The following is a 21961-nucleotide window of genomic DNA, read 5'->3' on the forward strand; positions in this document are numbered from 1 at the left end:
CATTGGTGAGTTAGGAATTGGACCTTATAGAAAACCAAATAGAGAGAAATATTGATTTGCTCTAATTAATTGCTTTGTCTAATATCCAATTTGACTATTGCCTTGAAAACAATCAAGACTCCATGTGCTATAGACAAAATAGACTGAAGCGAGTTACCCGTCAGAAACAAATAGCAGTAGAACTCGAGAAATATTAACAGCACGTGTGATGTCCCCTCTCCTTAACGTTATTACACCTCTGATGATATGATATGGCTTCAATACAACCAAACAACAAAACTATTGGATGAAAGAAGTAACATACTTGTGAGGAAATAGCTTGAGTCACTATATATTCAGTTTTAGTCTTGAACTGCCTCCACAAAGACTTGCATTGAACTGGTGTAATCAGCACATCCTTTGGGGAGACCTAAGAAAACTTTTCTTTAACACAATACTCATGAACTATTACCTAAAGACGAAAACATAGAAGGAAAGAATATCATACCTCTTCCTATGTGTTTGAGGCTAGTGGATCTGCAGAGATTCCTACACTGCTCTGTTGAGACCCAGGAACAGAAACATTTCTATCCATTAGAGAAGAAAATAGTACATTCTCAATCTTATCGGATTTGTCTTCCAAGCGTAATGCAGCCATTACAAACAAAATCTTCAAGGACTGCAACACATTAATAAGAATTTGGCGACCGTTACAGCAAAACCACATGCAGATGATTATGAAACTCAAAATCCTGTGCCTAAAGGTATAAAATAGTATTCAAAATAGTAATACCGCAGCACATGCATCTTTTGTTATTTTCCTAATGTCTTCCTTCCTAGTCCAAACCCTTGGCATTGAATCATTGTCATGACTGAACACTGTTGAAAACCTAAACGTAAAAAAAGATGGTTAAAAACAAAATAAAGGAAAAATGAAGCAGATACAAAGTTTACAGGATGAAAATATGTACCTATCCTTCATTCGGATCAGCACCTTCCCATCTTCTTCTTTTGCTTTTTTCTCCACAATACTTCTCGCTAATTGCCGTAGATCCAGAACCATTCCATTATAAGTCGCTTGGTCCAACTCAAAACCAGAGAGGGAAGTTGAGAACTTTGCAAGAGCAGACTCAATTTCACATCGAAGTAATCTTCTAATTGATGCCCAACTGTCTTGACCAGAAACATCTAATAGGGATTCCACGAGTTCAATGAGTGCTTCACTGAGTTGTTTCTACAAATCATAAAAGCATCATTGATGAATTTTTAGTTCAAAATAGCAGGTGTATCAAGGACTACGGGTTCAACATGCTTTAATTGGAGCGATTACAAAAATGAAATCTTAGGTACAACACCTAATACTTGGCTTTCAACTCTGACAATTCCTCACTACAGACAGATGCTGCATGTGCTTCTATATCATGTCGAAGTTTTTCTTTGACTTTTGTAGGATCCCAGTTGGCCTGTTGTATGGCAGCATCTGGAAATCAAAACACACATAGTTGGAGCTGGGTATTAAGCATGTATATCGGTAACACAACAAACATAATTTAATACTTCAAGGGAAACTTTTTCAGTTGGACATCACAACTCATGGTTGTAAAGAAGTTTGTCAACTGTCTATAGCCCAAGGATGACCATTATAAGTTAACAAATTGGATAACTGTAGATTTGAGTTAAGCCCACCTACAACTCCTTTATCAAATCCAGACATGCAAGACTGGGTAGACACACGAATTGATGCAGCAAATGGTTCTCCTTTGTTAAATGAATTTTCTAGTCCTTAAAATTCTCCAATGCTCTAGACCTTAGATGCCCCAACATGCACTGGTGAGTAGGCTGCACATACTGCACAATACATAAACAACAGTTATTACAGGAAAGACAACTTTAAGCTACAATGCAGAAATCCTTATTAACACACAAACCTTATGCGTTATTTTTTTTTCTTTAACTGACAAACATGTTTTTATATTGAGTTCCCGTAGGGCCACAAGTAACACAAACCTTATTTGCTCAACAATGCAAATATAAAAATGACAGAACTCGTGTCATTTTAGATCCCTAGTTATCATTTAGATATCAACCGCATTAGATTTGAACTGGAAAAATTAGTCACAAAATTAATAGAATTGAACCAAGCATTCAATAGATGTAATGATTAATGCATTAGGATCGGACAACCATTCGCCAGTAGTAGTTACAAAAAAACTGGAATCCACAAAAACGAAGTACAGGAATAAAAAAAAAATTAGGCAGTTAGTTACAACCAAAAAATAATTGGTTGTGAAGGAACCACTAAATGATGAGTTCAACTTGCATTTGCATGTACTCCATGATAGTTAACAAAAATGCATGGAGTACTCTTAACTTTCTTAAGTGGCTAGCCTTCCATTAAACTAAGATTTAAGAATATAAATTAAGTATGGAACATATGAAAACCAAGCTAATTAGATAAATCTGGTATAGTCACAACAACAAATATGACATATGACATCACTAATTTAGATCACTTTTAGCTAAGTGATGTCATATGAAAACTATGACATCATTTTTCTCAGTATGTGATGTAATAATTATCACAATTTTTTTTTAACATCACTTATTTGAAAGACTGATGTAGTAGAGTTGTACAACATCATTTTAATAAGTGATGTCGTGATAGTGATATAGTAACATTTTTTTACGTCACTCGCCATGTCACTTAAAAAGTGATGTCATATCTATGTATTCAACATCATTTTAAAAGTGTTGTCACTCAGCGTGTCACTTATAAAGTGATGTAATATCTATGTATTCAACATCACTTTAAAAGTGACTTTGCCAAGTTTTGGAAATCACTTCCAGAAGTGTTATTATTAATATACCTATTAATTATTAAGTTAATTAGTTAGAAAAAACCATATAAAAATAAATTAGGTTAAATAGAAATAAAACAGGCGCGTGATTGGTTCGCCCTTAAACGAGAAATAAAAAATAAAAGCCCGCGATTTTTTCTACTAAATATATTTTGGTTTCCCCAGTTAGAATCGAAAGATCATCAAAAAATTAGAAATAGAAATTAAACAGCCATTGGTTTGCTCGACTAGCCTTAAATGAAAATTAGAAATAAAAAACCGCGAATTTGATACGGAAAATTTTGGTTTCCCGCTGAGAGAACTTGGTATAAGTTATACTTACGACAAACTGGTATAGGAAAAGCTAGAAAGTCGGCTGAAAATTATTGCGAAGCAGGTTTGTTTCTTCTTCCTTTCTTCCTCTTCTCTTGATTTTATTCTCATATACATTAACTAATTTATACTTTGTTTTCACGATTTCTTCAAAAAAAGAATCATCTTTTTTAGTAGATCTTACACGTGAGTGAAGGAAGAACGCAAACAGGTTCATTCTTTTTTCTCGCCCCCTCTCCATACTCGATTTCCCGATCTTTTTATTCAATATATTTGTGTTTGTCTGGTGGTGTGATAAATTTTTAGTGTTTTTCAATTGGGTGTTTTTCTACTTGTGAATCGGCATGGCCTCTTTAAGATTTCTCGATATGTTTATTGAATTATTGTGATTTGCTGTGTTTAGTTCATCTTTAAGATTGATTGTTTGGGATTGTTTGGCTACAATCTTTTGGATTACACTTGTTTATGGATAAGTTTCTGGGATGGTTTTGTAGAGAGAAAGTTGTTTTTTTTGTGTGGAATTGGGCATGATGATACTGCAATGGTGATACTTGCTGTCTAGATGGTAGTCATGGAGTCTAGTTTTACAAGTTACAAAATAACTCATGGTTTGGGTTTGCGGTCTATTATTGAAGTATTCCCTTAATTAGATGAGGTCTATCGATATTATTTAGTAGTCTGCATGGTGAGTTTCTGGCTGGTCATATTTCCGACCTGCCTCTATGTATGAATTGTATATGTATATAAGTTCTGAACAACTCTACAATAATAAGAAATTGTCGAGGCACAATTTTTTGCCATTAAAACCGCCCAAGGTGCTACTTTTCGATATAGTAGGTTCAATATAAGCGACGTTATGGACAAGACTTGGAGAACTTTAAACAGGTTAAATAGTTTACACTTATATTACTTTATTTGAAACAAGTGCTTATTACTATGTACATATATCATTGACTATACTGAAATTTTCCAGAGCTAGTGATGAGTACGAAGATGCTGTTGATGAATTCATCGAATTCGCTTTGGCTCCTTTGATGGATAAAACAAGCATTAGATGTTTGTGCATTAGTTGCAAAAACTTTAACCATTTGAGTCCCGACATTGTAAAAGACCATTTGATCATTGAGGGTATTGATATGACTTATGATCCTTTTGTTTTGCATGGAGAAGAAGTGCAAGTGCATGTAGTAGATGAAAGAGTTGAAACTACAGACTTTAACCTCACTGAGACTTATGAGATGCTTAAAGTGACAAATGAGAGTAATAAGAAAGAAGAGTTTTCTGGTGATCATCCAAAAAAAGAAGCCAAATTCCAAAAGGCAGTTGAGGAGTCTGAAAGGCCATTGTATGAAGGTTGTAGCAAGTATACGAAGTTGGAAGCAGTTGTTACGCTATATAGCATAAAAGCTAAACATGGTTTGTCTAATAGAGGTTTTACAGAGTTTTAGAGGCGTTGAAGGATATGTTTCCGGAGGGTAATGTTATTCCAAAGTCAAATAATTCAGCAAGAAAAGGGCGCTTTTAAGGAAGTTTGACTTGGATTATAAGCAAATCGACGCATGTGTAAATGATTGCATGTTATACACTGGTGATTTTAAAAATGATGTGAGCTGTCGAAGGTGCAAGACTACACGATGGAAAACTGATCCTCATACAAAAAAAGTACATGAGAAGGTTCCAGCAAAGGTTTTGAGGTACTTTCCTATTATTCCAAGGTTCAAGAGGATGTTTCAATCTGTCAAAATGGCAAAACAGTTGACATGGCATGCATCCAATGAGAGTACGGATGGAAACATGCATCATCCGGTTGATAGTCCTGCATGGAAACATATTGATAGAAGTTGGCCCTCTTTTGGTGATGAAGCATGAAATCTTCGACTGGCGTTGTCTGCTGACGGTGTCAATCCTCATCGCACTCTTAGCTCGAGGTATAGTTGTTGGCCAGTCATTTTGGCAATATATAACTTACCTCCTTGGATGTGCATGCGAAAGAAGTATTTGATGTTGACATTGATAATCCCCGGTCCTAGCTAGCCAGGTAATGACATAGATGTTTATTTAAAGCCACTGATTGATGACCTGCTACTTTTGTGGACAGATGGTGTGGAAACGTATGACGCATACCGAAAATCCACCTTCACATTAATGTCTATTTTAATGTAGACCATTAATGATTTTCCAGCATTTGGAAACCTAGCTGGATGTGCAACGAAGGGTAGATTAGCATGTCCTAGGTGTGGCGTTAATACATGTGCAGATTGGCTAAAGCATAGCAGGAGATTCTCTTACATGGGAAGTCGTAGGTTCCTTCCAGATGATCATTCATATCGTTTGAAGAAAAGTTGGTTTAATGGGAAGCAAGAACACGGGGCTAAGCCAGTTCCTTTGAAGTCTGATGAGATTTTTACTTAGGTAAAATCTATAGAAAATGATTGGGCGAAATATTCGGAAAAGAATCTGAGAGATGATTGGGGAAAACCTATAGGAAAGAAAAAAAGAAAACGTGGAAAGGGCATACAAGGTAAGCAAAAAACAAAAACTGGAGGTGCAAAATTGTGGAAGAAACAATCTATATTTTTTGATTTGCCATACTGGAGATTTCTTTTGTTAACTCATAATCTAGATGTTATGCATATAGAGAAAAACATTTGTGAAAGTTTGCTAGGAACTTTGTTGAATCTGAAAAAAAAATCAAAGGATAACCTTAAATCTAGGAAAGACTTGGAAGAAATGGGATTAAGACCTGACTTACACCCTATACATAATGGGAGTAGAACTTTACTTCCTGCATCACAATGCACCTTGTTAAAGAGTGAGAAGCAAATTTTTTGTGAAAGGTTGAAAGCGCTGAAGTTGCCTGATGGGTATAGTTCCAATATATCATACCGTGTTTCCTTGTCTGACTATGCTATATATGACTTGAAGTCTCATGATTACCATGTATTAATGCAACAACTGTTGCCTTTGGCCTTGCGGAATCTCTTACCAAAAGGGCCTAGGAATGCAATTTTCCGACTCTGTTCATTCTTTAATGAACTATATCAAAGGACTATTGATAAGGAAAAAATGGAACAAATGGAGGATGAAGTTGTAGTGACAATGTGCTTACTAGAAAGATATTTTCCTCCATCTTTCTTTTACATTATGGTACACTTGACGCTTCATCTTGTGCGGGAGGTGTGCCTTGGAGGACTGGTGCAATTTCGTTGGATGTATCCCTTTGAAAGGTATTTTTTTTTTTTTTTTATTTCCCTGTTATTACTACAATATATTTTAGCTAAAAGATACACCTTTTAGTTTGTAAAGTGTTGCATTCTAAACATTTGATTATTTATCGAGTATAGGTATATGAAAGATTTGAAAGCAAGTGTAAGGAATCATGCAAGTCCCGAGGGGTGCATGGCGGAATGTAACTTGGCTGAAGAGAGTGTAACATTTTTTTCCGAGCATATGAAGCGAGTTGATATTAATAATGACCAACCAAGTAGAAATGAAGACTATAATGATGAGCACAAAATCCAGTATTCTTGAAGGTAAGCCACTATTGAAGGGGACAATTATTACATTAACAAGAGACATGATTGAAGCAGCACATCGTTGCATTTTGTTCAATTTCGAGGAAGTTTAGCTGTGCATTGAGTAAGTTAATATGTTTAATGTGACAACTTATATATATATAATGAACACCTTTTTAAACAGAAGACACAAAAAAATGCTCATCCGCAAGGAACCTCACTTAGGAACAAATGAAGGTGCTTTAGGAGCAAAGCGTGCTGAAACGTTCAATGAGTGGTTTAAGCTTGAGGTGAAGAAGCAGGTTTTGTTATCTAAATTTATAGAAGTTTTAATCGATGTAAGATTTTGACTTTCAATTTTTGTTTGTCTTTAGATTGAAAATGAGAAAAAAACCAAACATGTATCTGCTATGTTGGATTGGCTCTCGGATGGACCTTGTTGCGATGCTTGGAGCTATAAAGGTTATTTGATAAATGGCTACCGCTTCCACATAAAGGATGGAGAAAAAGGAACTCAAAACTCTGGAGTGTCATTGTCAGCTAGTAGCTTGTGTAGGGCAAGTGCTAAAGACACCAGACAAATCGAGGAAGATGTGACATATTATGGTGTGATAAAACAGATAATTTTGCTAGATTATGGTGTTTTTCAGTACCCATTATTTAATTGTGATTGGGCAAACGTAGGAAGTGGGATCAAAGTAGAAGAGGGATTCACGTTAGTTAATCTGCATCAAAGTTTAACACACAAGCAAGACCCTTTTATCCTTGCATCCCAAGTTGAACCAGTTTTCTACTCACGAGAATCACATGACAGCAGTTGGTTTGTGGTTTTGAAAGCACCTTCTTATGGATTCCGTGATTTTGAATGTAGTACGGAGGAGGACCTTAGCAATGTGCCTGCACTACCACCTTTTGCAAGTGTGGAGCTAGTTAATGACATCGAAGGTGATGTAGAAGGCGAAGTCTATAAGCGTCAAGATTGTGAGGGAACTTGGGTGCTACAAAAAAAAAGAAATAGAGTGTAATTGGGTCTGTTTGTTTTCATTTTGTCCATTTAGACTGATTATTATGTGGTTTTTGGTTTTGTCTATTTAGTTATTGACTTTATTATGTTTTGTGAGTGCTTCTTATAATGGTGCAAGGCATGTTGTGTTATGGTCATGATCAAATTATGTACTTTATTTTACCTAAGTGCCATGTATATGATTGTTTTGTTTTTTGCTATACGTATTTTCTAATCTTTTCAATGCATGTGAAGAATGGCAAAGGAAAAGACTAGAGAACTAACCCCGGTAAGATATTTTGATTCTCTCCCAATTTTTTTTATTCGTCTTTGTATTTGTAGTATTTTAATTTTGTTTTCTTACATTTTGTTTTGATTTTCTAGTACCAAAAGCGGCAAGAGCTAAGGTTCAAAAGTTTAAAAAGAGCACTTGTAGAAGCATCTAAGAAAAGTGGGCGTGTACATTCAGGTTTGTGTATATTGTTAATTTCCACTTAGAAAAATAATTATGCTTGGTTGTGATTGTGTCATTAAGGTGTGGTTGTAAGTATATTAAACCAATTTATTTTGTCATGTACAAGGTTCCAAAAGTCCAAATAAAGTTTATGGTAAGAAAGTTCAAGAAGTGGAAAGGTTGCCAAGGGATCAACCAAATAAAAATCAGGATATGGAAAAGCTACCAAGTGAGCAACAAATTGGAAATCATGACCTGGAAATGGAAGATGACGAATGGTTGGAAAACCACTATGAAAATGACTACGAAGGAGAAGGTAATGCATCAGAAGGTTCGAATGATCCTCAGCCAACCAACACCAGGGGGCCGACAAAACTGAATCAATTGGATCCAAAAGCAAAAAAAAAAACTTGTGCTTGACTTTAATGAAAAAGGTCTACCTATAGGTCCTAATTGAACTTATACAAAGAGTTACTTGGGCAAAGTAGCAAGGGATCGCGCTCCAATTGGCTATCCTACTTGGCATAAAGTAACACCTGAGATTAAGGACAAAATGTGGACTGTTATAAAGGTAAATTTCTTTATTTACATGGCAAGTTATATATTATTAAAGAAATATAGTAATATTTGTTTATGCATCTTTTTACAGCAACATTTTGTAGCACCAGAACGTGCTAGAAAACAGACTTTTAAGTCTATTGGGAAGCTCTGGCGTGGGTTCAAAACAAAATTGAGATCAGTAATTTATGATGGATATGATACTGACCAAGCTAGAATTGCACATTGCCCAACTGATGTAAAGCTACCTGATTGGAAAGCATTTGTTGCAAATTGTTCACGCGAAGGATACAAGGTATTCATCATACATTGTATGGGTTATAAAATCCATTTTGCATATCAAGACTCATATATTATTTTTTTTGTAGAAACTAAGGGAAAATGGGAAGAAGGTAGTTCAACACCACAAGATGCCCCATACTTGTAGTCGTAAAGGTTATGCAAGATTGGAAGATGAGTTGGTAATTGAATGATCTATTTTTGACTTGTGAAGATTTTTCCCCTTAAGAGTACTTAATATATATGTGCGAAATGTTTTATTTACTTGTTTTGTAGAGGCGTAAAAAGGGTAAGATTGGCAAGCCTGTTACAAGAGGTACTGTATGGGTTGCAGGCCACAAGAGGAAAAATGGAGAACCAGTAAATTTGAAAATAGTATGTCGTTCACTGTTCATAAAATATTTTCTAAGATAAAAGGCATGCTTATTCGATTTCCATGCGACTCTAGTTATATTTTTTATTCTTGTTGTTGTTGTTGTTGTTGTTGCTGTTATAGGATAAGTTGGATGAAATAGACTGTGATATAGAATGTGGAAGAGGAGATGCCCTCTCACAAGTTTTAGGTCCTGATCCTAATGGGCATGCGCGTGGAGTGGGATATGGAGTTACTCCATCTACTTTGTATGGTATCCAACAATCCAATGGGAGGATGAGTAAATTGCAGGAGAAATATGATGATGTATTGGAAGAAATGTCTTCTGTCAAGAAACTTGTTGCCAAACTATTGAATAGTGAAGAGGTATTCCAATTTGTTTGGGGATTCCATATATACTTTTGTTTTGATTTACTAACATCAAAATTATTTTCAGCCAAACCATTCGCCCATTCAACCCTTCTCGAGGTGGCAATGAACCCTCAAAGTCCATCTTCCCAAAGCAATCACAATCTGAATTTTGTATGTATACAATGTTGGATTCTATTTTTTTTTTAAATTTCAAATTCCTAGATTTACATTTATATTATTGTTTCCTTATATGTTTTCGTATAGGGATGGACTAAATCGAAAGATGTGTCTACTGAAAGATCTCTTGAGGGTCGAGGTGACCACCAAAGTCCATCTGCCCCAAGCAATCAAAATTCAGTAAGCTTTCCATGTTAAATCCTATTTCATTAAATTTGAAATTTTCATTGCTTTTTTTTATTTTCCCTTTCATGTTTTCGTACAGGGTGGGGCTAAATCCAAAGTTGTATCTACGCAAAGACCTACTCATTAGGCTCAACGTGACCATCAAAGTCCATCTGCCCAAATCAATCAAAATCTGATTTCTGTATGTTATCCTTGCTAAATGCTATTTCATTTAACATGTGAATTTCTAGAGTCATGTATGTATATCTTTTTGTTTTCATACAGGGTACTAAATCCAAAGTTGGGAAGTGCAAGTTGTTTAGACTTGTTCCTGAAGATGTCGTGGCAGAAGGATTGTGGTATACTGATGATCCAGCAGCTACAGTGCATACTAAGCCTTTAGGCCCGGGTGATTCAAAGGTTTCTGTTGAAGTTGCAATTCAAAAGGATGCACTACTTGTTAGGGGGAATAACACTTTGAAGACGATAGAAGATGCTGTCTCTAGTTTTGTGGCTTGGCCAACCAATTCCTTAATTAAGTTGTGATGTGCACTCAATTTTAAGAGCTAGTCTTTTGTTGTTTGAAAACACTTAAATTTTGAAGACCTTTTAATTATACTTGTTTGGGCACTTGTGTTAGTTGGAATTGGACTCAATGAATGGTGAATGGTTTAAATTCTTCCACTTGGTGCTATATGTATCTATTTTCTTTGTTATTCTTAGCTTTGTTATTGATACGTTTGCAGGCTTTAGAACTGATCATTATTCATATATCCATACTGATTGTTCTCTATTGCTTCTTGCAGGCCAACACTTTTTAACTCCGCCTTTGTAAAGTTGTCGCTAGCTTTACAATGCCGGTCCCAAGCCCGGATAAAGGAGGAGGGTAAAGGGAAGAGTATAGGGTATTGCAATTAAAATTCTTTTTAAAATATATCAAAGTTTGGGAGTGAAGCAGATGATCTACTGCTGTAACACGGTATTTAGTTCACCTTTTTTTTGTATTTCCTTTTATGTCAGAACCAAATACTGTTACTCATTAGTTCTAACTATTACTTGATAATTTTTAGGAATTAGTTTGATAATTACGGTTTGCATTATTTGATTGTTCATTTGTATTTGTGCTTAATAGGGAGCTGAAGTTGTCAGGATGTACAAAACTTTGCTTGGGAGTCGAGGCTTTCAAAAAGTATGAACATGGATTTTCCTGAACCTTGAGTGTGCATGTTTTGTTTTGTCACAGGGGCTTTATAAGTCGTCGTCCTCTGGGAACTTTTATTTGGAATGTGAAATGAGAGAGTTTCGAGGAAAATCACATTTTATCAGGTTTCTTCTATCATTCAAACTAATTCTATGGTTCCGATTGCTAGTATTGTTGATCTATTCTAAATATATCAAGGTATGCAATTTATCTTGTTAGGATCGCCCTGATATCATGGCAACATATAGTTGTCGAATTAAAGCTGATAAATAGAAAGCGATGACGGTGATCCTCCAAGATTATGGGTGCAAAATGGGATGTATCCTGGCACAGCTTTTACTAGAAGTTTAAGGGATTTTGTTGCGGAGTCTATCGGGGTTGTTGCTACCCCTGAAATAGTTGTCTTGGAGCTCAATCCAAATAATCCATTTTTCGTAATTGCCAGTGATGGGGTGCTTGAATTTCTTTCTAGTAAAGCTGTGGTTGACATGGTAAGTGAGCTCTTTACATTTATTTTTATCCTCGTTCTAAATCTGCCCCTGCAACTAAATCTGCCCTTGCAACTTAATATGTGTATACATATTTAAGTTTGTAGCTATAGCTTGCAGATAGGAATGATCCAGTTTGGAAAGGTGGACAAATATCTTCACCTACAAGAACAGTAGGCAAACCCAATTTAAAAGGAAAAGAAAAAGAAAAGGAAACAACGAAAACAAACAATAGGCATAGGAAAAAGAGAAAAGGGTTCAACACCATTAACTTTCATATATGTTCATCATAAAAATTTAGTTGTCACTTTATTAACTTCAGAAAATGTTAAATAAAAGTTCTGTCCAGGTATAGTATATAGATATAGAGTTGACTACTTAAGAGTTACATATGGGTTTATTATCTTGGAGGCTGTCTTCTTTAATAAACCATCTACACCATGAATCAAAGACACAACTCATTTTATGTTGGCTGATACATGAAATTGTTTCATTCTTGTGAATGTTGAACTCAATTGTTTGAATGATACTTGACACGAAATAAAAGCTTAATTAATGATTTTCTTGTTCAAGCCTAATCATTGATCTGCATAGCCATAGTATCGATGGTACCTTTTCTTCCATAAGCAGGTAGCATGGTTCCTTTTGCAATAATCTATCGATTCTGACTGTTCTTGAATACAACATGTCTTGATGTTGTAGTAGAGGAAATAGGTTGGTTGCTTTACTGAATGAGAACAAGCTGCCTAGACTTCTAGAATCTATTTGAATACATTTAAGGACTTATCAATTAGAAGAGTTTTAAGCCTCCCAAAATTTAGTCATACTCAATGTGGCAATGAGATGGAGAAGTTTGTATTCTCTGTATCCAGTTCTGTTATCAAATGGGAACCTAATTGAACAAGGAGAACTTGAGGTATTTTTAACTTCTTACGGAATATGGATTTGAACTGGAACTAAATCATCTTCATGTTAGTTTTTTCACTTTAATTGTTGTCTCATTACATTTGAAGGGTGGTAGACATTATGTTCTCTGGGAGGACCCATTCAAGAAACCTTGCTACTTGTTTTGCGTTAGTTCTTTGGAAAATTTGGAAAGCATAGATGAAACATTTGTCACTCACCTTTCGAGGTCGGAAGGTTTCCACGAGGATCCGGACACTGCACAAGATCTCGCCAAAAGCAGGTCATGCCATGTATTCACTCAAAGCGTGATGAGATGGGATGAAGATGTCAAGACTTCTTGATCCTATATTAACTTTTATCTATTTTCTCAAAAATACTTTTCAAAGACATTTTTAAAGCTTCTTGTGCTACATTTCACCATTGGACAGGGTGTTTGGTCTTGAGTATGACACGGATATCTTTAATATTGTTCTTTGTTCAGTTATGACATGTAAGTTCTTTGTTTTCTTGTGAATGGTGTTGCTATAATCTTTACCACAATGTCAATGTACTATTTTTGAAATTGTGAATATATACTCTCTCTGTTGGTGAAAGGACTTTTCTTTGTGTTGACAAAGATAGATTTGATGGACAAGGGAACAAATGTTGATGTAAGTATTAAGATCCTTTTCATTGTGAGCGATCCATAACCGTCATTGCACAAAGTAGAACTCTTTTGGTCATATTTTGAATTTTTCACTAAAATTCTTTCTCCACCAAAGACTTTTATTTTGTTGAAGTTCTTGGTGAAGTTTCTCCCAACACTTCATATTTGTTAAAGCATTCTTGGTGAAGAATAATTTCTTTATCTCTTGGATTTTAATATATCTTGGATTAAAGATACAACACTTGCTGTATTCATATTTGTTTTTAGCTTATTTTGCTCCTCTCCTATTACCTTGCTTGGGGTGCTTCTACTTTGTTGGATTGACTCAGAAACATATGTATTTGTTTGTTTTATTGGTGAAACCAAAAAGGTTCTTGAAGGAAGAGCATATAGGCTGCAACATCTTTGGGTAGGAGTTGTGAATCGTTCTCAGGTCGATATCAATAGAAATGTGGACATGATTGTTTGCGACGTAGGATTAGGAGGCGAATACTTTGTAAGTAGTCCTGATTACGGACACTTAGCAAGTAAAATGGGTTCAGAATATCTCGCAAAACTTCTGTCAAAGGTAAGATACTAATAAGTTTTGTTTCCCTTTATCGATTATATGGTTCTGCGTAGAAAGGATATGATACACTTGGATGGTATCATGAATATGGAAACTCATTTTTGTACTTTTATGTTTTGCAGTACTTGGAGGCAGTTATTAGGGCACGCATACCAAATATCACATCCTTGATTAACAAAACCATTGATGAACTTGAATTTGAGATGGACCACCTTGGCAGGCCTATTGCTCTTGACGCAGGGGTATGAACAATGTTATCTCATGTTTGTCTTGTAGTGACTTTTGTGTTCACTGATCTAGCTATCTGTATAATAGAGTTTTGAGTTCTTAGATCTAGCTATATCTATGAGAGTTCAAGTTCATAACCAAATTTGCTACAACTTTACCTTGCAGGCTCGTTTATATACTATCCTGGAACTTTGTCGGGCATTTGACCAAATTTTCAAGGAACATCTAGATGGAGGGTAAGCCCTTCTCAAAAGCTTTGATCTTCCCTCTATTTAACCTAGCCCCATGTCCCCACTGCTGATTTTCGTAGACCAAATAAGAGTTTTTGATTTTTTTTCATTAATCAAACTTTTCTTTATAATGCAAAGTAGAAGGAAGACGAGTTCATATTTCCAAATATATTTGAGAGACCAATTCCATCTATCTTAAGGGACTACTGAGTGCACCTATTTGTCTTGATTCGATCTCACTCAAAGTGACACGCTTTTTCTACTTGCGCATGATTCGGATGAATTTAATCGGTATGTCTTGTCTATTACCCTTTTCTTGATATTGTCGGAAATACATAATATGTTAAAACAAAGCACATTGTGATGGGTATATATGTGTTATATAGTTGGGAGGCGGGACAAGTCTTTGGCGGGAAGCTTATGCTTAACTTAGTCGCTAACTTTCAGCAAAACAAATCACTGGTTTTGAACCCATAATTTTTACATGGACTCAAAAGTCTTCTATCTAACTCCAGCTTGGATAAAGTCAGAGCTGTAACGATTACTTGAGATTTAATAGAGTTTTTGTCAAACCCATATATATATTTACTAGCATTGTCGAACATCTCCCTTGAGGCGGACTGGGCCTTCCTCTTAGAACTCTAACAATTGTATAGTTGCATACCAATGACTGAGGCACCGTATACCTGTTTCTCTGGGTAGTTTATTCTTCATAAACTGAATTGTTTCAAGTTGATTCTTGCCAAATAGATGAATGAACTAAATCCACTAAAAATTTCTACATCATGAAACTTTTTGTGTATAAAATAGATGATATTGGCTCCCCATTCTACATCGTCCGAGAGTTGTTAGTCATGGTGTTTTATGCTTTAGGAGATGGGAAACAACCTTTTCTGATCAACATTGGTGCTATCTCTCTGAATGCCTTCTTGGATTGGCTTTTTGTGTCCGTGGTTACGCCTTGGCATACGAGGACTGGTATGATACATTTTTACTTGATGGGGGCATTGAGAGCCTATTGTGTGAAGTTGTGTTAGTATATTTAGAGTCCTAACGAAGTCACTTTCAATGTTAAGGCACTTTCTACATCTTTGGTTACTTCATTGTCAGCCTTGGCGCTCTACTCTCCTCTCAAGAAAACTTAACCAAGCTGGGCGTGCAGGACTGTTCGACGTGACAGCACTGGTTCGCCCTCTCTTGCATAGAAGGTTACTGGTAAAATAGGTAGATCCATATTGATTTCTCATCAATACAAAGTACATCTTTGTCAGTCTTACAAGCTGGAATAAGTTACAATGCAGGACTGTTACTCATTAGTTCTAACTACTCCTTGATAATTTTTAGGAATTCATCGCAAAGGTGCTTACTCTTCCTAGAGATGGAAAGATCATGGACATGATGAAGGTTGCAAATCCTGATGTTGTTCATGCTGTCAGCTCTTTCATCAGGAAACTTCTCGCTTCGGAAATGAAAGTTGAATTTCTTAGCACAGTATGACATCTTCAAATATAAATATATGTTAAATCAAAATAGTATTTACTTTTATTGTTCTTATTCTCTATTCATTTGGTCTTCCTCGCTTCATTTAACGCATCATATATTCTAGGTTGAAAATAATAGGAGTATTGAGCCTTACATCTTTGACCATGCTAATATCTCCAGACATGCTTTGAAGAATATTTCTCTTGGTGAATCTCCAAGGGTTTTGTTTGTGTAAGATGGATGCAGGAAAACTTGTTATGTTATCAAGTACATTATCTGACTACCTGGTTTTGTTCCTTGTATAGCCTATCTTGCTTATCATGAAGATCCAGACATTGTCAAACTATTCTTGCATGAGTACAAGTCTGCATTGATTTTCTAGTACAATGTTTCGTAGTGTAGAAAAAAGAAAACAGAGTGGTTTGTTAGGCTGTGATAGGTTCTTGGATTAAATTGATTGCATCAAGTCAGGCTGTGATAGGTTCTTGGTTGGGTGATTGTGTTCTCTTTGGCTCAGTTCGGTACTGCAGATTAGATTTTGTTGGTATATGTTGGCTCGTTACAATTTTTTGTATTTAGTGTAATATTTGTAATTGGAGATGATATTTGTGTGATGAATGTGATTTTAAGATACGTTTCATCTTTATTTGATGATAAATGACTAGGAAAATGGTATTATATTGGGATGATATTGGCAATTTTATTTTATTTTAATTATTATTTTTTAATTATTTTGATAAATGAGACATCACTTTTAAAGTGATGTATAGAGTTATTTTACATCACTTTACAAGTAATTTAGAATCTGAATGAGACGTCACTTCCTAAGTGATGTTAATCGGCCTTATTGATTTCACTTAAAAAGTGATGTTAAACGTTATAACATCACTTGTGGACATCTATTAAAAAGTGATGTAACGTTATAACATCACTTGTGGACATCGATTAAAAAGTGATGCAAAGTTATAACATCACTTGTGGACATCAATTAAAAAGTGATGTGAAGTAACATCACTTGTGGACATCGTTTAAAAAGTGATGTGGAAAACCCTGACTTTTCACGTCGCCACCAGTTACATCACTTGCAAAAGTGACGTCGTATATTTTTGATATCACTTATGGAGTGATTTTAAATGTCTTTTCTGTTGTAGTGAGTACACAATATTGCATACATTAGGCTTCCAACAACCTGTGCATATGGTTTAGCATTCATTTAATTTTGCTCATTATCGTTGGCGGTATAAAAGTAATACCTTGTGGTAGGAAATATGCAACATATTAAACCTTTTATTTGACAGCTAGTTGCCTTCCAGCTGAAGAGTCTGAACCAAATTAAAAATAAAAATAAAAAATTGCAACCTACTTAAACAAAAATGGAGGAAAAAAAGGAAAAATATGGAATCGAGCAGATACTTTGAGTGCTCAACGAAATATATTATCTTTTGAAACCGAGTTGTTGTTTTTTTTTTTTTTTGCTTCACTTCTAATAATAATCGGCAGTAGAGAGACAATAAGGGATAATTGTTTTTTTTTTTTTTTTTTTTTTTTTTTGGCTTTCAGTTTTAGTTTTTTTAAGAGAGAGCAAATTAGGGGAGATTTGGGAGAGAGAAATGGGTGCATAAGAAGAAGAGAAGAAGAAGAGAGAGACGACTGGTTTCCTTGCATTTAATTTCGGTATAAATAGTAATAATATGGGAATTAATGTGAAGGCTAAGTCACGAACAATTGAATAGTGTCATGTAGTTGATTTCCCACTTGAATTTACACATACGTCCTTAATTGAATATCATGTGCATTTACAGTGTTTTGTGTTTAAAAATATGAAGATTATATGCCTTTCATTTACCTACAATGCTTTTGCCAGCCTTGCAAATAAATCACACCATCGAACGTTAACCCATCCCTTGATCACTATATACGGAGTAGTATTTATTCTGGAAGACTCATATGACCCTGTAAATGGAAGGCATTGAGATGCAATGCAATCTTATGAAACACTTTTATAAAAAGGCTCATAGTATTGAGATCAAAACAGATATGAAAATAAGGATTTAACAAATATATGAATAATCAAAGCTACAATCTAACCTGCTCCATAGAAATCCAACGAATGTAGATATCAACATATAAAAGAAAATGACAAACGGTGAATGGTTCCCAAAGTCATAATCACTTTGGTAAAACTAAAATAAAGATAACAAACAACAAAGTCTTCATCAATTACTTGAGCTCTGGAATCAAAACGGTTTTAAACCAAGTCAATGCTTATAAACCCATGAGTAAAACTCATTTGCTCTCCTTCAATCACTGGCTGGAGACGGAAAACTCATGCTAATCCAACCCTGATAGGATTTCAAACATGAACTATATCTGAGAAATAGTATACGCTTACACATTAATATACACTTGGAGACAGGGTATCAATTGTGGGGAAGTTTCACAATTGGGCTTTGTGAGGATTAATGGTTTATGATTCTGTTATGTCCAACACTTGCACAAAAAAAAAGGAATAGTGTTATAGTAGTACTGTTTGGTTCCTTTTCCATTACAAGGATGACTTCTGACGATGTAAGGTCTTCGTATTCTTGCAAAATAGAGAGAATAGAAGAAGGATCCACAACACTACCACATATTTAACTAAGAAAATTATTTGGGAGTGATCATTCCTCATGGTCAAGAGGTAAGTGTTCTTCACTTCTTTTCATATGCAATATTTAATGCTATACAATAAATATTCAGTTACTGTATAAGCATAGCTAACACTGACATCCTCATTACTTATGAGAAAGATCAAGTATAACATCACAATCTTAGTTCTAGCCTATGTTATCAGCAAAGGGTGCAACGTGTTAGGCTTCTCAACTAACACCTTGGGTCACCTTGGCAACGCCTTTGACAACGACCTACAACTATTTTTCACTAAATATTTTTGCCTACCTCGCTTCCGCCTTTAACAACATTGGTTCCAGCTACACTGCACCAGGTGAGTAGCTAGAAGTCCTTGTATATTTCATAATGGGGGCAAGTGGAGCACTTGGGGTGTATATTTAATTATGTTATGTATGACTAACGTGATTTACATACACATAATTAAATTGTGATACAGTAATGATTATGAAAAGCATTACATTTAGGTACCTTCTGGAAGCCAACCGAGATCAGGTTGAGAAACAAAAAGCATAGAAGTCAACAATGTAGAAGTAGTAGCAGTATGAAATGGTAACAATGTTTTCACAACACAACTCAACTCAACCGGTGACCTGACCCATCTAATAAAACACATTAAAAACATTAATAAAAGAGTAGTAGTACAATTAGTTAATTAATAGGGGGTTATTGAGATAAGACCTGAAAATTCGACTTGCAAGAGGGTTTTGCTTTGGAAGTTGGAATGGACAGCGTGTGGCTTTTGATGCGGTTCGGAAAGTGGTTGAGCGTAGAAATGATCTGGCTCACAAAAAAGTTTCCACTAAGCATATCCTTAATCACAGATTCACATGTGTACGTAAAATTCTGTTAGCAGGTACAATTCACTTAGTCACACCGGTTTACCCACACAAACTTCACAGAGGAGACTGCCCTAGGAAGTAGGAACTGACTAAAATGTTAAAAATGAGTAAATTGATCACAGTCAATTGTGCCAGTATTCCGTGACACATGCATTCATTTATAGAAGTGCATACACTTTTTGGAAATCCCCCATAACCTAGAGGTGAGGGATACGCACCAGCATCAATGACCATTTTGTGAACTGCTTTATCAATTTCATCCGTTGTCACGGATGGCTGATACAAAGAAGAAACAGAGCAAACACAATGGACGTTACTATAATACTTTCACTATTTCACCATTAGAATGAGATGAAAATCTAAGTTCAACAAACATGTACATAATGGAGATTTCTGGAAATTGCAGATTTACTTATGATATTGATAAATAAAGTAATAAAAGTAGTATTTATAATGAACTCTGTATGATAATAGATAATATGAAACATCTATGGGTGATCAAATTAACGGACAAATTTAAACATATGACTGAACTTATTCCACTTGGAGTGTAATTTAAACCACCTTTACATGGACTTATGTTAAATGACTACGTGTAGAAACCACCTTGGGAATTATCCTACCTGATTGCATTAGGAACAACTATTTAGGACCAATATCAAAGTGTATCAGAAATACATCGAAAAAATAGATGAACCTGTCTGTCAGAGATTCCATTGCCGCTCCCCTCCTCAGTTTGTGACTGAAACAGCTTATACAACTCCTTTATGTGGTTCCCTAGATGCTAGCTTGCCTACTTTCTATGGCGGTTCTATTTTAAAAAAGTTTAAGCAATTACTCTTCGAACTAAGAAATTCCTAGTTTTCTAGTTAATTTAGTGGGAACTTTGGGATAGACAGAACTCAACCTTTAATATGGATAGGACTTCCGAGTGAAAGTCTTATAACAGTTTTCTTATAACCTACGTCCTACTATCTGGGAAGAGCATTGCATGGATTTCCCTTTAAATCTGTAACAATTAGTGCCAGTAATTTTATAATTGTAAACTCAAAAGGAAAAATGACTACCTATTTCTTCTCCAACAATAAGATACTTGAAATAATCGAGCAGTTCACTTTTGTGAATGTGTAAATGTGTAATAGTTATAGCTGAATTGAAACAGTAATATATGGATAGTTATTTATAAAGCATCGGCCCTTATGAAGATAACTTAATAACTAAAATAAAAGATTATTCAATTAACTAAATCAAAGGATTCAAGTTACAAAATTGAAACACGCGTTTCTTCTGATCAGACCCATGGGAAGTATATAATGAAGAAGTACAAAAATAGTATAATTTATTCTCACCTTCACTAAAGTTCCTGCATAGTCCAAGACACGAGCAACAAGCTCACAAGCAGCCTTCATGCGAATGATGCTCTCAGAATCATGAAATTGATGTTCTCTAGCAAGTTCTGCAACAAACTTGAGCCAACATAAGGAGGCCTTGGTATGTCCTCTGGTACAGAAAGGTATCCAGGTTTTGGGGCATTTTGAGTGCCTCCCATGAAGAAAAAAGGACTGAACATCAAGGACTTTTGTGTCTATATGATAAGGACTGATTATTGTTACTACCCTTGGTATTCCATAACACAATTGCTTTACACAAATCCAAGTAAAAGAGCTTCTAAGGAATTTCTCTCGGTGTTAAAGAAATTTCATTCTCTATCATACGATTAATGTGCACATAAAGAACGAACCAACCTTTGGATATCAAGGAATTCAGTAAAATCCCATACATACTTAAACAAATTCGAAGAATGAAGACACCCACTGACCAAAATATGCAAAAACCAAATTTGTGAAAAACTCAAAAGTCATTAACACTAACCTGATGAATATGGAATTGGTACAAACAGAACACTCGAGCAATTCATGAACGCCAGTACGTAGCAGGAGGAATAGTTGTTGTTGGTGTTGAAACAGTATTAAGATGTTGTGAAAAGAAGAAGAAAACTGATGATTGCAACGATGAGATAAAAATGGAAATAAAACTTTGTTGGTTAATTTCGAGACTTTTCAGTTTTCGGCAAAGCAGCACAACTGTTAGCGAGATATTTTATTCTAATAGTAAAGAAAGTCTTGGAAAAGAATGATCTTGACCAAATGAAGAGAGGGTTCAATGTTTTAATGGTGTTGCAAATGTTGAGAGTGAATGCGGGGAGATTTGACAGAGAGAAAGACGTTGGTTTCCTAGCAATTAAATTCGGTATAAATGGTAATAAATTGGAAATTAATGTGAAGGCTAAGTCGCGAACAATTGAATAGTGGGCGTGTAGTTGATTTCCGACTTGAATTTACACATACGTCCTTAAGGTACTATGTAATCTTAAGGGTATAAATGGTAGTACATTTTGAAATAACGAAATAATCCTTCTTAAAGGCATTGAATAATTTGTTTGAATATTTTATCAAGGGTATTTAGTGGTAGGAAAAAGGCTGGTCCAATTTAAATGTCCATGTTAATTATGATGTACTATACTAATTGAGATAACCCAAACATAATCGCCAGTATAGTTAGCTAGCATCCATTTGATAGGGAATGATATTAACGAGGCTTATTTGTAGCTCAAAAATGTCGTAGCTCAGAGCCAAGACAATACAAAGTCTCTGAGATATCCCACGGAATACCACTTGG

General features: G+C 35.2%; 2 protein-coding genes, 1 long non-coding RNA gene and 2 pseudogenes across 5 annotated transcripts; 3 read left to right on the plus strand and 2 right to left on the minus strand.

Annotated features, from left to right (window-relative positions):
• Nucleotides 1–55: 55 nt before the first annotated feature.
• On the minus strand, nucleotides 56–1693 carry LOC147493879 (protein ROOT HAIR DEFECTIVE 3 homolog 2-like; annotated as a pseudogene). Its single transcript, XR_015199514.1, has 6 exons — nucleotides 1666–1693; nucleotides 1347–1459; nucleotides 951–1213; nucleotides 773–869; nucleotides 488–658; nucleotides 56–409 (listed from the first exon to the last, which is right to left on the minus strand). The product of XR_015199514.1 is annotated as a protein ROOT HAIR DEFECTIVE 3 homolog 2-like (transcript).
• A 6570-nt stretch (nucleotides 1694–8263) lies between these two features.
• LOC147493880 (uncharacterized) lies at nucleotides 8264–9372 on the plus strand. Its single transcript, XM_086567968.1, has 5 exons — nucleotides 8264–8437; nucleotides 8593–8692; nucleotides 8771–8974; nucleotides 9048–9140; nucleotides 9235–9372. The coding sequence occupies exons 2-5, from the start codon at nucleotides 8675–8677 to the stop codon at nucleotides 9370–9372; spliced, it is 453 nt and encodes a 150-aa protein (XP_086424094.1). The 5' UTR covers nucleotides 8264–8437; nucleotides 8593–8674.
• A 433-nt stretch (nucleotides 9373–9805) lies between these two features.
• Nucleotides 9806–10654, plus strand: LOC147493881 (uncharacterized). Its single transcript, XR_015197580.1, has 3 exons — nucleotides 9806–10039; nucleotides 10125–10226; nucleotides 10310–10654. It is a non-coding gene; the product is annotated as an uncharacterized LOC147493881 (long non-coding RNA).
• A 3102-nt stretch (nucleotides 10655–13756) lies between these two features.
• Nucleotides 13757–14498, plus strand: LOC147493882 (phragmoplastin DRP1E-like). Its single transcript, XM_086565126.1, has 4 exons — nucleotides 13757–13833; nucleotides 13956–14075; nucleotides 14227–14297; nucleotides 14433–14498. The coding sequence occupies exons 1-4, from the start codon at nucleotides 13798–13800 to the stop codon at nucleotides 14488–14490; spliced, it is 285 nt and encodes a 94-aa protein (XP_086421252.1). The 5' UTR covers nucleotides 13757–13797; the 3' UTR covers nucleotides 14491–14498.
• A 3450-nt stretch (nucleotides 14499–17948) lies between these two features.
• Nucleotides 17949–21478, minus strand: LOC147493883 (methionine aminopeptidase 1B, chloroplastic-like; annotated as a pseudogene). Its single transcript, XR_015198796.1, has 4 exons — nucleotides 20632–21478; nucleotides 19122–19558; nucleotides 18912–19033; nucleotides 17949–18115 (listed from the first exon to the last, which is right to left on the minus strand). The product of XR_015198796.1 is annotated as a methionine aminopeptidase 1B, chloroplastic-like (transcript).
• Nucleotides 21479–21961: the final 483 nt, after the last annotated feature.

The sequence above is a fragment of the Coptis chinensis genome, chromosome 6 (assembly GCF_015680905.1).
Source record: "Coptis chinensis isolate HL-2020 chromosome 6, ASM1568090v1, whole genome shotgun sequence".
NCBI classification, from domain to species: Eukaryota; Viridiplantae; Streptophyta; class Magnoliopsida; order Ranunculales; family Ranunculaceae; genus Coptis; species Coptis chinensis.